General features: G+C 37.3%; 1 protein-coding gene across 3 annotated transcripts in view; it reads right to left on the bottom strand.

Moving 5' to 3' along the window:
* The window catches only part of ATP9B (ATPase phospholipid transporting 9B (putative)), a 174,500-nt gene that overhangs the window by 13,057 nt on the left and 145,576 nt on the right, over window positions 1-15,867 (bottom strand). For 2 of the 3 annotated variants that reach the window (XM_076330651.1, XM_076330652.1), the window contains exons 16-20: window positions 6,690-6,851; window positions 5,115-5,207; window positions 3,865-3,948; window positions 3,134-3,304; window positions 211-309 (exon numbers count right to left, since the gene is read on the bottom strand). In XM_076330651.1, coding sequence (XP_076186766.1) covers window positions 211-309; window positions 3,134-3,304; window positions 3,865-3,948; window positions 5,115-5,207; window positions 6,690-6,851 — 609 coding nt within the window. The remainder of the gene's footprint in view (window positions 1-210; window positions 310-3,133; window positions 3,305-3,864; window positions 3,949-5,114; window positions 5,208-6,689; window positions 6,852-15,867) is intronic. The other variant, XM_076330653.1, reaches the window with a different exon arrangement.

Here is a 15,867-nt window from a genome sequence, read left to right as displayed (position 1 = left end):
TCTAGAAACAAGCACCCTTAAACAGAAGCAATGCTTTGTAATTCTACATCCTTGAATAACAACCTAAGTACTACTCTCTCGACCATTATTATGACACTCAGTACAATAACCCATCAATTTTTAACAAGCAGCCAACTACTGATCAAATAAAGCAACATTGTTATTAGCTGTCCTTTGATGAACCAACAAAAAAGTTGGAACTATACTTACAGGTCTGAAAATGTGAATATCTTGAGTCCTAGACACTAAGTGAGAACTTTTTGCAATGCAAGTTGCTGTCTCCAGTTTATCTCCTGTTAACATCCATATCTGCAAAATAACGTGAAAGTTTACTCCATTGGACTACAATGTGTCTGTTCTCCAAATCTAAATGACATCTTTCTCCAAGCTTTTTCTGGTACCTTTTGGGATTAGATTACCAGAGAAAAGATACTGATATGTGCATTTTTAACTAAAATTAATGAGCAGTTTTTACTGCAATACCACACAAAACAGAAAAGAACTGTCTTTACTTCAGGCAGCTCCATTCCCCTTCCCTTCTCACAAGGGCCAATGTCTCAATTTACATGAAGACAAGGTGAAACTCTGGGGAAACCCACTGGCATAGCCGAACAGCAGGGAAAGCATAAAAACCTTTCCCTATGGCCCTGACGCTACCTTGATCAAAAGAGCAAGGATGCAGACAACTACAAGAGAGATAACATTTGTCAGCAAAATGATGCAACACAAGAGTCTGTGACCCTAGTGAGACTGTCAGAAAGCAGCAGCCAAGCAATGAGATAGCATATCCTGGAGGCAGAGCTACAGTCCCAACACTCCGAAGAGATCCTGCCCACTGACCATGCAGAACTGGGGATGAAGGCATTAAAGTTTAAGGAATAAGGTTGAGGATCCATCTGTTCTTAAAGTGAGACAACTCTCTCTCCCTCAGCCCCTTAACACCAAGAAAGTTGAAGGACATCTGGATGAAATACCATTAGCCTGAGACCAAACAGAACAGACCACACAGGAAGAATGACTTAAGCTGCACAAGTTATTACTGGATAGTTACCAAGTTAACAGTTGCAATTTTATTAAACTGTAAGCCTCTGACTCCCTCTTTTCCTGTTCGTCTCAGGTAAAATCCTTTTCATTAGTATCCATGTGGGTCAGTGAATGGACAAAAAGGCTCATGGTTTCTCATCAGTAACCGAGTGATCTATAATTTTATGACCTATCTACAGCTACTATTGTGTTTCCAGCCTACTATAATGTTGGTTGTAATTAAAGCCAGAACAGTTTTAATGCTCTGAAATCCTAGAAATAATTAAAAAAAAAAAATTGTCACACTGTTCTATACCTATTTGAAGCAGGGTATACGTAACAGTCAGAAGCGACCACATATAGAAGAAATATCAAGAGCAAACGAGAAAATACTATACATGAAGTACTAATATATTAGTACTTTGCACTAGTCACACTGTACTAAAAAGCAATTTGATGTAATCATAAGGCTTTAATCCATACATATATTTTTCTAATTGTACACACCACTGCATTAGCAGCTGTCACCTGAAAGCCTTTGGGGAACAGGAATTAATTAAAAACAGAATAACAAAATAACAGACATGGGAAAGGGGCTCTGGAGATTATCTAGTCCAACTCCCCTGCTCAAAGCAGGGTCAACTACAGCAGGCTGCTGAAGACCATGTCAAGACAGTTTTGAACATCTCCAAGGATGGAGACTCCACAAACTCTCTGGGAGACCTGCTCCAGTGTTTGAACACACTCACAGTAAAAAAATTTCTTCTTATATTCAAGTGGAACTTCCTTTATTTCAGTTTGCATCCATTGCCTCTTGTGCATTCACTGTGCAGCACTGAAAAGAGCCTGGCTCTGTTCTCTTTGCACCCTCCTTTCAGGTATTTATAGACATTAATAAGAATCCTCCTGAGCCTGCTGAACTTCACCCTCTCATAACTACTGTGGGTGGCCAAGGCTGTCCCCTCAACCAACTTTCACATCCCTGACCAATTCCTCCTTGTTTGTTAGTATGATGACTAGTAGACCATCTCTCCTTGTTGACTCCTCAATCACCTGTGTCAGGAAATGACTGTCATTGCATTCCAAAATTCTCCTGGTTTGCTTGTGCCCTCCTGTGTTGCCCTTCCAGCAGATACTGGGGTGGTTAAAGTCCAGCACAAGGACCAGCACGTGCAAATGTGAGGCTTCTTCCAGTTGTCTGAAGAAGGCCTCTTCTACTACTTCTTGATCAGGCAGCCTGTAGCAGACACTCACCATAATGTTGTCCACATTGGTCTGCCCACTAATTCTAATCCGTAATTCTCAACTGGCTCATCATTTGTCCCAAGGCAGAGCTCCATGCATTCCCACTCCTCTCTCACGTAAAGGGAGATTTCCCATGCTTGCTGCAAAGCAAAGTAACTTACCCTCCTTCTCAGGCTAAAAAAACCCCATTGTATCTGATTCAAGTTTAACCAATGCAAAGTCAACACACCTTTTCTGTGCAGAGTTTGACACTCTGCTTCAAGCAAAATGTATATAATCTTGCCCCATCCCCTCAGATTTTGCTCATATCTTTACTTCAAACCCTCTCCCAAATAAACATATTATTTCTAAACGTGCAATTGATAGTTGTCTAGCATAGCCTCCCTATGAACAAAACACAGCACTAACTCTTGTGCAAAGTTTTTGACACTGTCCCTTTAACATGACTTGAACAAACTCCAAGGCAGTTCTGAATTCTAGTTCAAACAATTCATCTTTTGATCTTTGCTGAGACTTCCCATGAGTGCCAAGCCTGAAAACATTGCTATCATACGAATCTTGTGCCAAACTCATGTAGTGTCAGCTAGGACAGTTTACTGTAGACAGTCAGGGGATAAATGACTGGGAGTCACATACATTTATCCATTGGTAGTTTTCCTACAGAAGTAAGCTTAAGATGAATGACACCTGGGAAGTTCACACACAATGTCTTGTTTGTTTCTGCTAGCTCATGCCCAGAACATGCTTAGGACTTGGCATATTTCTTACTTTGAATGAACCTGAATATAGACAAATATAATTCATGTCTCGTTAAAAAAAAGTTAGTAAGTGATAACCTGTTACATCAGCAGTATGCATTTAGTACCTTTATTCCAGCATTTCTTAGCATCTCTAGAGTTGGTCTAACATCTGCTTGCAGCTGATCTTCTACTCCAGTGAGACACAGCAATTCCATTTCTCGCTCCAAACTCTCTACAACAGCAGCAACCTTCAGGTTTCTATCATGTATGCTTAACTTTGCTTGGTTATATCGACTCTGTTTGCACAAACACAAAACCACTTAAGAGTTTGCTATGACTCATAAAGTATACATTTAGTCTACCAATCAGTTATAATATGGATTTATTAGGCTAAATGTTTGTCTTTAAATATCTTTAATGAAGAACAAGATTAAAAGAGCAGATTTTACTTTATACCCAATGTTATACATGTTTTTCCTGACAAATCACCTCGAGAGAATGCCTTCTGAAGAACTATTAAGAATTAGTCATCACAGCATCTAGAGCAGGAACTGCCCTTATCTTTGAGAACAAGTAGATTTTTTAGGTCATGCTGAAGCTACAGAATTAACATTACGCTGGCTTCTGGGAAAACACTGTCCAGTCACATAATAAAGCAAAACAGTATCCTATGTATGACTGCAGAACAATCACTAACAAATGACAAAATCTCTAATAGATTGTGTGCCATACCTCAACTATCCATGTTTTAAATATGAATCATCTTTTTTGCCACCTTAACAGAATAAAAAAGAGGAATGTTCCCCTTGAAGTAACTAAATATGGTGAAGCACAAGATCACTCTGTCCCTTCATACCTCAAAATCTTGATACTGTTCTTCAGTCAGTGATTTTTTGGCAACAACCAGTGTACGCAGTCCTTCTCGTGCCATATTACCACACTAAATGGACCAAACCACAGAATAGTTAAGCAAATATTCAACCGTATATACACATTTTATACTATATATTAACAGGGGATATCTGTACCATAACTTTTGGTGTTTCTTTAGACTCTTAGATTATTTTGGAGAAGCCACAAACAGAATAAAAAGCAATTATACTTCAGGTCCTCCAAATGAAGTGGCATGCTATTGGTAAGCCAATTAGATTTTCTCTCCTAGCTTAAAAGAAAATCTCTTTTAGGTTGAAGCTTTAAAATAAATTAAAACTATTTTTGAGCCACGTAACAGAACTATTTTCTTTTTCCACTAAACATACCTCTTATCAGAAAAATATCTACACATTAAAAATAGCCATGGAATAGCATGTCTTAATGAAAAACAAGGCTGTCCAGTGCAAAACACTTATTGATTTGACCTCATAAAGCTAAATAAATTAAACAAGTATTTTACAATTAATTGTGCATCATTATCGCCAAAAGTAATTTTTATGACATTTTGCTAGGTCTTGAGGGAGTTTAATTTATTCATGTCCCCGAATAAATCAAACTGCCCTGCAGCAGATATTGATTCATATTGCCAATACCATTATGAACATACATGGTGTAATCATTGTATTAACATATTGTCTGCATGTCGGGTCAAAATAAGATGATTGCTGGTACCTACTAGAGCCACACAGTGAAAAATATTAATCAGTTTTGAAATTCAGTCACTAGCTATTTTATATTAAGTTTAATAAATGTGGCAAAAAACTATTTCAATTTGGCTGCAACCCTTATTAAACTTTGTAATTCATAATCATACCTCACTGTAGAATTTGATAAAACAAGGGCGTTTCAGGATAAATAGGTTTATAGCAGAATACTTCTCAGAAGTAATTAGGTTTTATGTGAAAGGTCAGTCAATGAAAAACAAATTTCCTTGTTTTAAGTAGGAACGTGTTCTGCTATGACTGCCAGCATTGCTTTTTCTGTGGGTTATTCAAGAATTGGAAATAATTCTAATCCCTTAAAACCCATTCAGGGTATATGTAACTGAATTTCAAAACCCATTACTGCATTGGCTCAGGTTCTCCTTTAAACCTATTCCAATAATACCTGATATTTTAAATTTTTAGTTTTTACAACATTTCATTCTTTATAAATTTTGATTTTGTTTCTTACCTCTTCTTCTAACCAATCATTGTACTGTACAATAGTGGACATTGCAACATCTGCACCCTTCATGTAAAATGTAATTTCTCCTGAAGATTCATCCTAAAATTTTGCAAAAGAAAGGGGGGGGGGGGGGGGATCTGTTTATACAGTCAAAACAATTACCTACCAATAACCTAATTGTCTTTTGAAGTAGTCAATGGATTATCATTTATAAAAGATGAAGTACCTTGCAAAGAGGTGGGTAAGTTTTATTACTTGATGCTACTACTTCCAATGACATCTCTGATTCCATCAAGATGCATATTCCCTACTTTCTCATGTAAGAGGATGAGCTCTAACTGAAGTCAATGTGAGTAACAGATTCTCAGCATCCCTAAGCTGCCCATCTAAATTTTAAAATATCACTGTTATGCCCCCTCCAACTATTTTGTTTCATTGGTGGCATATACTATCTAACCCACAACAGAAAGTTTGCTCTGTATCTTTGAAATACCTAAGTAATTAAAAATTTAGTAATAACTTAGTGTAAATGCTTGTTACAGATGTTTTAATGATGAAACATTCATTGCATATTCAGAGAATTCACACACAGGCAAACATAATCCAAATCAGGAGTTTCTGAGGTATGGTCTGTCGCAGAAGGAATGGATTAGTCTCATCTGCAAGCTTCTTAGAGTATCTCTGAACATGTCACTGTTAAACAGGCTCTTAGTGCCAACCTCACCTAATGAAATACAGACTTGCCAAGGTCTCTCCAGACCTGAGCATGCACATATTCTGCCTGAAATATCCTTGCCTAAGGCTGATGGCACGCCTGGCTTGTCATCATGGGCAAATAAAAAATGGGATGAGTTTGACACATATTTAACTGGGACTTGGCACTGATCCAACCATCTAACAGTGTTGTCTGACGCTGTTCTGCGAAAGTGTCGGATTTTAGGTAGGGAGAAGGCGGATGCTTAACATTCGCAGAGGTTTAAACCTTCCTTTTAGCATGGTGTTGCAGCTTCCTTTCATCTGAGGTTTTAATGATCATTACTATGCTCCCAACTGGGCATCTAGGAGACAACTAAGCACATATCTCATAAATCTTAGACCCTGTGGGTTGTGTTGTGTATGCATGCCAGTTCAGATATCAATACTGGGTCTGGAAAAGCAGCAGCACTAGTAGCATAGAAAGATGCTAACTACTATCGTAAGAAATTTCAGCCATTAATTTATCCCTTGAAGGGGCAACATATTTTGTATGAAAGAAACAAACAGAAAATTAAAACCAAAGGCTTAAAGGCAACTTGCAGAATCAGAGGCTGAGCGTGAAGTAGTGAAATTAACATGTTCCCTGTAAGAGAAGAGTTTGTCCTTTACAAAGGTCTCTGCATCATCAGGTTAGACTGATTTTTCTTCAATTGGTTGCCTAGTATTTCATGTGTACCTGTGTCAAAGGTGTACTTTCCATTTGAAAATCTTGTGAAATGCATTCCCCGAAGGATCAAATTTCAATGAAATTTTATAAAAATAAACATTCAGTAAAAACATTTTTTGAGAAATAAAACCCAACACCCAGAACACCCCCAAAATTACCCTAACTATGATCCCCATGCGCTTGCTCTCAGAAGTGAAGGGAAAGATCTGCAGAATATAGTACGTCAGAATGTGTCCACCAGGGGTCTTCAGCTGCATTGACGTCAAATCCCTGTTAACCAGAGTGAGACCAACACTCTCTGTCCACTGCACCAGAGCTACCTAAAGAAAGAAAAAAAGGGAAAAGAGACATGTTTAAGTGTGAAAGGTCTATTATACTGTTATATAAATTAGGTTAAAGCCAAACAACTGTTGCTACGGTAAAAGTCTAAACTCTTCCAAGAATCTAGGAAAAAAGACCTGTGAATAGCAGTAGACTGAATACAAAATCTTAATGCATCAAATGAGTATTTTCCTTCAGAAAGTTTACAAAAATTCTTATGAATAATATAAAAACTTATTTGAACTTATTGCTGCAAATGAGGTATTTAGAATATATTGTTCAGAAATAACAGTTCTAATAAAAAACCCATATATATTCAATGATACTTAAAGGACATCTAGTAGAAATTATGCAAAACCAGAATACTATTTCTGTACCAATGACGCCGCTATGCAAGTAAAAGATTTTGGGAGTATTTCCATATAAAATGTTTTATTAGATCTACAATTACATGCAAGTTGAGACACTAATATGTAGTAAATAGATAAGCAAAGGATCTTATTTTTAGCTTACTTTGTTCACTTCCATCATTTTATTACTTTGTTTCAACAATAATATAATTGAGTTCTTACCATACTAAACAAGATGGAAAACAAGCTTACAATACTGCATTCCACGAACATGCTTGTGAAAGTCCCTTTTACAAACCCAGAAATGCTGCATTATACAATAATCACTATTAGCTACTACTACATGGCATCTTAAATGCATGCATTAGAGATTCGGTTTTTTTTTAAATTTTGCTGCTTTAAAGTGTATGACATCTAGCTTCTACTTTCTTCTATGTTATGCTTTAAATAACACACTAGATATTTTTCTATGACCACCACTGTGTGGTTTATTCCTTCAAAAAATTAATACTTTAGGAAAATTGCTTTACTGTTAGTTTACATACAAGCCATATTCCATATCTGAATGGGAAGTTTCTGACAAAAAAAAATCTCCTGCTCAATTCTATTTTTATTTTTCCAAATGCTAATCATTATTGGAAACCAGATTTTTATTACTAGAAAGGTAATGATAATGAAGTTCACATGATTTTTATGGAACCTGCTTCTGCTATTAATCTCAGGTAAGATGAAAAAAATAAAAATCAAGCAGTCTGATAAACAACATGCAAGTAGTAAAATCCCTAGGTAAGGCCAACAGACATGATGACTGGTGCTCACTAAGAATTTCACCCAAAGCAAGTAAATCACCATAGCTTCTATGAAAATTTAAAATGGGGAAAAAAAAATTCTGTGAACCCCTAAGAAACCCTAGTAGGGCCATCTATGTAGGCATCACCAAATGAAAATACAGTGAGATGCAGTTACAGAAGAGAAAAGAACACACTTTGAAAAGCACCATCTTAAAATCTCGAAAAATCACAGGAAGTCTTTTTAGAGATTTTTCTTCTTCAATAAAAGTACCATATAAGCTGTAAATGATCCAATACTCCCAAGGTTAATTTTCAATTTTCACAGTGAAAGGTTACTATTACTTTCTGACCTGTAAATTGCATCTTTCTACTAATACCCTATCATCTCATTTGTGTCCCTTTGCAGCTAGGACTTAAGTGTTCTATATTTGGTGACTCACATCTGTTTATTATTTCGTTTATGCTTGGCTTCACCTACCATTTGAATTAGCATTTTGCAGCACAGTCATTTTGGATTTTTATACCTGGCCTACACACAACTGCATATATATTTTTTCTTTTAAACTGATTAGTGCAAATATCATAGCAGAAATAGTCAATAAGGCTCAAGAGTCAAATAGATGCCTAAAAGGCAACTGAACAAACTTGAGAGCAAGACATTGTTTGTCTCCCATCATTCAGAATGAATCAGAGCAGCTAGACCTTAACAGCATCGAGAACAACATAGCCAGACCTTACCATTAAATATCTGAAGCTTTTAGAATATACAAATAAAAAAAAAAGTATTTCACAAATGGCATGAAAATCTAAATTACAAATCTTAACAAATAAATATATACTGAATGGCTAGCTAGACAGAGTTCAGAAAAAGGATTCTTAGGTAAGCCTCTCTTCTTGAGGTTCCCCCTCTACAAGTATAGTCTCTTCTCTTCAATATGTTTCTGAAAATCTACATTAAAATGGTCTTGCAATCTAGTGTGCATACATCAAGAACCCCTAGAATGCCAGGTAAATGCAGCAGCTATGGCTTCTACAGAGCTCGACATATTGGATTGAGTCAGATAAAGCAATCAAAGGTTGGACAAGCACAAAAGTCTTCACTGGTGATGCTACCATTTTGCTTTAAAAAAATCCATTCTAATTATAATATTTACTTGCCAATAACCATTAATTTTCTAACACGCACAGATGAAATGTGTCAAGTTTCCTGAATCCACGTTAGGGACTTACTTGAATATTTTGTGGATCTTGTCTGGCTTATCACCAAGCTTCCCTTCTATGGAAACTGGCTGCCTGGGAGACAGAAGTACACTGGTAGATATAGGGTCCTCCCACTACTGAGACACAGGTGTGCACCTGAACCTACTAACTGCATAGTGTTCCCAGGACAGGTAACATAGGTAGAGTCAAAAGAGAGCTTCTGTGGTTTCTAACTTGCTAGTTGTCTTCCTCCTCAGTAGCAATCCAAAGGGCAAAGACAGCTATCCACCTCTCGTGTGACAAGGTCAAAGTAGCAACTTCCAAATTAGAAATGAAGGTAGCAAATACTTGCATTATGAAACGGAAATGCAACAGATCTGACAAAAGCTACTAAGAAACACCTCTTGTTTAGTGCTTCTTACCCAAAATCTTTCAGATGTCTCTATTTGCCACATGCCCACTGTTGAGCTCTGGCTGCCTCTGTCAGCAGTGTCTCTCCACTAGAGGCCACCCGACCCTCAGAGCTTCCATAGTTCACAGCCCCAAATATCAAACTCTTCAATTACCACAGCACAGATTTCCATTCAAAGTCAAATTCAGAGATGTCATAAGGAAACTCTCTCAACTCAAGCAGTAACTGTGCGACCCACAATGTAACCTACAGCAGTACCAGCTCAGGAGGTGCAGGTAACTTCTCCGAGCAGGACAGTGTGCCTAGCTCAGCTGCATGAGGAACGTGTACGTCTTGAGAGGGGCATGAGGAGGGGAAACTTCAGAGGCACTGTTCTTACAGACCATGGCAGCTCTGCATACTAATGCCATGTTTTGGGGACATAATCATCCCATTTGTTTAGAAATGTTCATTTACGGAACTAAATCAAAACAAGCAGCTTATAAATATCTTGGGTAGTTTCTAGAAAGTTCCATTTAAGTACACAAGGTTGTTAAAATAGGTAACTGCATCACTGTCACTTATCAGTCACAAAACCTGAGCCCACTAGAGTCAGGAAAATGAATAGTTAAGGACTTCATAAACCCCATATCAAGCACAGAAAAAACCCAAAACCATTATTCCTGTTGTGGATTCAGAACTGCATATTTAATTAGAACATTTAGACTGATTTTAACCTAAAATAAATAATAATCAACGATTTTAAAAAACTTTAGGAAACATGTAAACTGACTGGCCACAAAACCTTGGTATATTTAATTTTATTGTACACCAATTCATTCTAAATGATTTTTTTTCCAACTGTGATGCCAACTTTTTTTTTTTAAGGAAAAAACCTCTCCTACAATAAGTTCTATTAGCCTATGACTCCCATTTAATAACTCCAATGAAAATAATCATGTGGCAGAAAATGCTACAAATATCTAAGCATGGGAGTCAATAGTCAAAATTAAGGCTGACATGTAAGACGTAACAGGAGTTTGCTTCTCTCTGGAGTGATGTTAGGTATGTACAGGACTGTTCCTTACATAGCCCAACTCAAAGCCCATCTCTGAATTCTCCTGACCTTTCCCTGTGAGGGTGAATAACTTACACAAGGAAGGGCACTCTCATTCCCTCCGAGATTAACATCTTCCTTAGCTTCCTCTAGACCAACAAGGAAATATCACTTATCACCCCGCTGCCTTACTAATTTTCAGTTAGGGGAATTGCAACACTGTGTCCCTTTGCTCTGTGGAAAATGTAACTACCTCTAGTTACTTGTCATCTTGGGAGCGTGATGGCATGAAGAAGTCCCAGTTAAACAAAATCGGATATGGTCACTTGAAAAAGTGAAACACGCCTTGCCTTTGGGCACATAGGGTTATAAATCCACAAAGCGAGGTATTTGAAGCAGCCTGCTGAATCCTGAAGACCTTCAGTTACCGGATCAATCCTAGAAGGCTGTTACTGCTTGGCAGAAGACCAAAAAAATGCCCTAAGGCTGTTTTTGCTTGCTTTAGATACTCCATCAATCAGGACTGGAGCATACAAACCATCATACTACTACCGCTCGCTTTGAATTTTGGGTTGTTTGAAACTTAACTGGTCTTAGGAACCTAATCCTCTAATTTTGTTTTTTATAACAATATTTTGAGAGAGAAAGCAGAAGTGAAAAAAAAAAAAACCCAGTGACCCACCCCACTCTTAGCTTGGGTAAATTGAAACAGATTGGATACTTACTTGACTCAAACATAACCTTTTATCATCCAAGACAGAATAGCAATGTATTTCTATGAAAAAAATATTCAAAACCCTATTTAGACTGAAACTCTCAAGGCCCTGAGTGCACCCTCCTTCCTATGATTTTAGTCAGCTGTGTTCAAGGCCAGCTCACTGTTAAGAGCTATAATGAAGAACAGCTCGAAGAAGCCTCCATGGAGGCTGCCCTCCCCCTTTCCTTTGGCTCTCGCACTTGGTCCTGTGAGAGCTACATTGCAGTCACGCTGCAGCTATGTCCAACACTTGGCCACGTACCCCACTGACCCGGCCCTGATAGGCAGACACGACCTCCTGGCTCTGGACCTGCCTCACCGCCATGAACTCTCCTTGCAATCACCAGACTGGCTAATGCTGGCGACTGTCTCGGGACCTGATCCTGACTTAATGATTTGACTTCTTGGCTTGAATTCAGACGTGCCTCATCACCACAGTCCTGTATAACAATCTATACTCTTGACTGTCTCTGGTTTCCATCATGGGACATGCTCTTTTCACCTTGCTTGGATATTGTGGGGCTGTACGCCTCATCACTGAGGCCACTGTCTCAAGCAGTCTGGCTATCATGCTCAGCTCCTGGTTTCCCTTTCCTTGTGGGCCAGCCTGCCATTGCTGCTCCCCAGCAGAAATATCTAACTGCTCAATATTTACAAAGTGTTGCTCAAAAGAGTTTATGACCAACTAATTGTCACTTCCAACATACAATATTCCCTTTTGAGCTAACATCAGTTTAAGAAAAAGATCCGCTACCTCATGGCTGGTGTTGGCAGTTCTTTTCCACCCCATCCAGCAGTTTGGGAGTTCCCCCCGAGTTGTGCTGACAGCTTTTCTGGAGCCATGCTATGAACCTGACCACTTAAACTGAAAAATGACCCATATAAATAAAGGCTTCAAAGGTTTTGGCATATATAAGGGAGCAATTTGTAGGGTGAGACAGAAGGACTAGGGATGGAAATTTTGTAAGCTAGTTTTGCTGCTTAGAAGAACTCATGTAACCAACCTTCATTTATTTCAGAGTATTTAAGAGCATCTTCACTGCAGACAATAGGATCTACTTTCAAAATCAAGTTGCCGTGTAAGGTATAGAGAGGTTATATGTGTGGTATTTTGAAGTTAAGGCTATTGGTTTGGAAACAGGGAAGAAGCAGAGAGATTTCTTTTTTCCCACTGCCTGAGTGTTCCCAACAGTTTCTGTTTGGATTGTTCAACAACAACTCACATATGTTTCCAATCAGCACTGATTTGTTTATATTTATAAACAATGATTTGATAACTAACATTTGCAGTCCATCACTTTTCATCAAGAAACTTCATAATTAAAATAAAATTATTAACTTAAAAATACAGCTTGATCATGTATTTTCATATATACATGATACACATATCGCATGTATCATGTGAAAAAACTGCTGATCAATATTCAAGACAAGCTATAGAGTAGTTATTCTTTGTGGGTCTCGAAGGTCATGAAAGTGATGGTTTTATGCTGAGTGATTTGCTTTTCACAATACATTGACAAAACAACACAATTAGTCTTGCTTCAATAAGCACACACAACAAAATGAATTAAACAATACAACATGTCTCATACATTACAGCTTCACTTTTGTAAATACAAAAGCTGCTTCACTAAGGGCATATCATATCCCTGTCTGTTTTTAAATGATTGGCTTTGTATCCTTGTAATTAATTTTAGCAACTCTGTTGTCTCTGGACAGAAACGTTGGAATTGAATAACTGACCACACTTCAAGGTAGTATTTAAATATTCAAAATCCTGGAATTAGAAATGCTTGAGAATATAACAGTGCAGGACAAAGCATAACCAGTGAATAGCTGGTTTATGAGAGTAAGCAGTCATTAAAAATCGTGACTGATCAATCTTTTCTGACCAAGGGGAGCAAAGGTCTTCAAAGGCTCCTGTTCATAGCATGCCCCTGAATTGCTTGGGTCTGTGACCTTTGAACTCCATTGCTATACCTACTTAGCTTATATCCTTTTATGATTGTTCATTACATTAAGGTAGCTGGCTTTCTACAGATGAGCTGAACCCACACCTATGATGTTGGCCAAGTAGGAGCCGTTTTCATTTTTTTCAGTGAGTTCTCCGTGAATGTTTATTGTTTGCTATGCTACAGCTGTAGAGGACAAGTGACAGACAAATGAAACTTTCCACTCTTTCAGAGAAAATGAAATATTGATCACTTATCATAAGAAACAAAGAGCCTGGCATAAGTAGGGTTCACATTATGAATACACAATCAGTTACTTATCTCAGGTTACTCTGACAATAGATAAATACATCTTTTATGATGAATGTACCTACTTCTAAATGTGCATACTTTGTTATGGTTATATTTTATCTGTATACGGATGCACACATACACACAGATGTGAAGAATTTCAAATGAATTCCTCAAGTCAATTCATTAAGTGTATAGTGTGTCAACGTATTACTAAACTGCTTCTTATACTTTCCTACATGGTTTATACTTACACATTGTTCTCTGCTCTTTATATGCTGTGGTGATACCACGCAATATTATATAATGCGGCAGACAACTGTGCAAATAACATCTTCTTTCAAAAGTCTGCAGTCAAGCCAGATCCATAAACAAAATCTAAGAGAACAGAGTTCTAATGTTGAGAAAGTACAATGCATAAAACTGGTTAAGTCTATTAAATGGTAATGTTGCTTATTAACCAAATATGTTGTGATAGGTCAGTGCTGAGGTTAAACAGAAAACATCAATTGAACCATTTCCCTAAATAAAGCTCCAGGGTGCAATATTCAAAGCACTTTATTCAATAAAAAATGCTTTTAAAATGGTACTTTGGTGATTGGGAAACATTGGCATCATCCGTCAGCCTAACTGCAGGAAAGTTCAATAAGCTAAATAATGAACCATTTACATTATTTTCCTTAGGCTCCAGTGATTTGCAAACATTGCATCAATAGAACTCTTTAAAAAATTATGATAAAGACCTGCTAGTCTTTCAACTCTTAGGCTTTTTGCTGTCATGCTGCAATTTTTATGCTGTTTAAATGTTTTTTGTAGCTTCATCTTTTTATAAGACTCCATTTAGCATCTATTTCTCATTATATTAAAGCATATTTGTTCAATACAATAATATTACTAGTGTTTCAAGCATTATCTTTGAGAAATGAAAAGGAAATTTCATGCTGTCTGTTCTAAAACGTAAGTTTTTCATTTCACTGTCATATAGTTTGAATGTGTGAGTCAAGATGATAAAAAAAATAAAAATCATTATTACAAGGATACCTATGCTTTCTCTTCCTTGGAGCACTAACCATTTCTTTGTTGCTGACTTCCTCTTCCACTTCCCTTTCCACCCTGAGTCCCAGATCTGTCATATTAGCATTTTATCAACTTTCCTTTCCTCTTTCCAAGGTCAAATTCCCTGTCTTCCCAGGGCACCACTTGCATAACTCTGAAGTCTTACAGCTGTTTTCTTTAGCAAATATGGAAGGAGAATTGCTCTTTATGGTAATATTTTCAGGTTCCAAGCAACTGAATGAATATACAAAAGCCGACAGGGAGAGAAGAGCAAGTGGGAGAAAAAACTCACATCGTCTCTCTCAATTGCACGTCTCTTCACCTGATTTAGTAATACTTTTGGCTGTTAAAGCAGAATGTTTACTTAATCCATAGCTGTCATCATACCATCATAGGTAGATACTTGCTTATGCAGTCTTTCATTATATTTACTAATACCTCACAGGCTCATTACACTGATCTATTTAGTGAATATGAATATATGTGTATATGAAAATTTGTATGCATGTGCATAATACAAGTCAAACATTATACAACTACACTAACAAACTGTATTTACAGGGTATCTCTGGCATAAACAAATGCACTTCCAGCATTCTCAATTCATAACGCAGATCAACCCACACTATATAACACCACATTATTATGGATTATTGATTTTAGCCAAAGAGCAGCGTTGCAAGTCCTGCCTAGAGTTTATTTTTAAAAATGTTCCGACTGCCACTTTTTAAATCACTGAGAACCAGCCACTTCTTTATATCATACAGTCCTTTGACACTATGAACTGTGTTTATAGCGTCTGAAATGCATGTAATGCCTGCTAGTTCGGTACTACATGAAGACAGACTGAATTTTATTTCTTGCATTCCTAAAAATACTTGTTATAGACTTGTTACGTTTTGCAATTACAGCTTGCTGTTTGAATTGCTAAAGTTTTGTTAGTATTACACATGGTGATATATTAGACATGTAAACCAAATGTATACCAAGAATAATAGGCTATGCTGTGGCAAGATGAGGTTTGTGGAAGAAATATTATCTTGTATTAGATCAACTTGTATAGCTAGGAAAATATACGGGCTTTCAGATACACACTCCCTTCTTCATATCTTACAACAACCTTGTTACAATAACTCAAATCCACTGAAAGCAGTGGGATTTGTTTAA

The sequence above is a fragment of the Aptenodytes patagonicus genome, chromosome 2 (genome assembly GCF_965638725.1).
Source record: "Aptenodytes patagonicus chromosome 2, bAptPat1.pri.cur, whole genome shotgun sequence".
In the NCBI taxonomy this organism is placed as follows: domain Eukaryota; kingdom Metazoa; phylum Chordata; class Aves; order Sphenisciformes; family Spheniscidae; genus Aptenodytes; species Aptenodytes patagonicus.
This window is presented reverse-complemented; position numbering and strand designations above follow the sequence as displayed.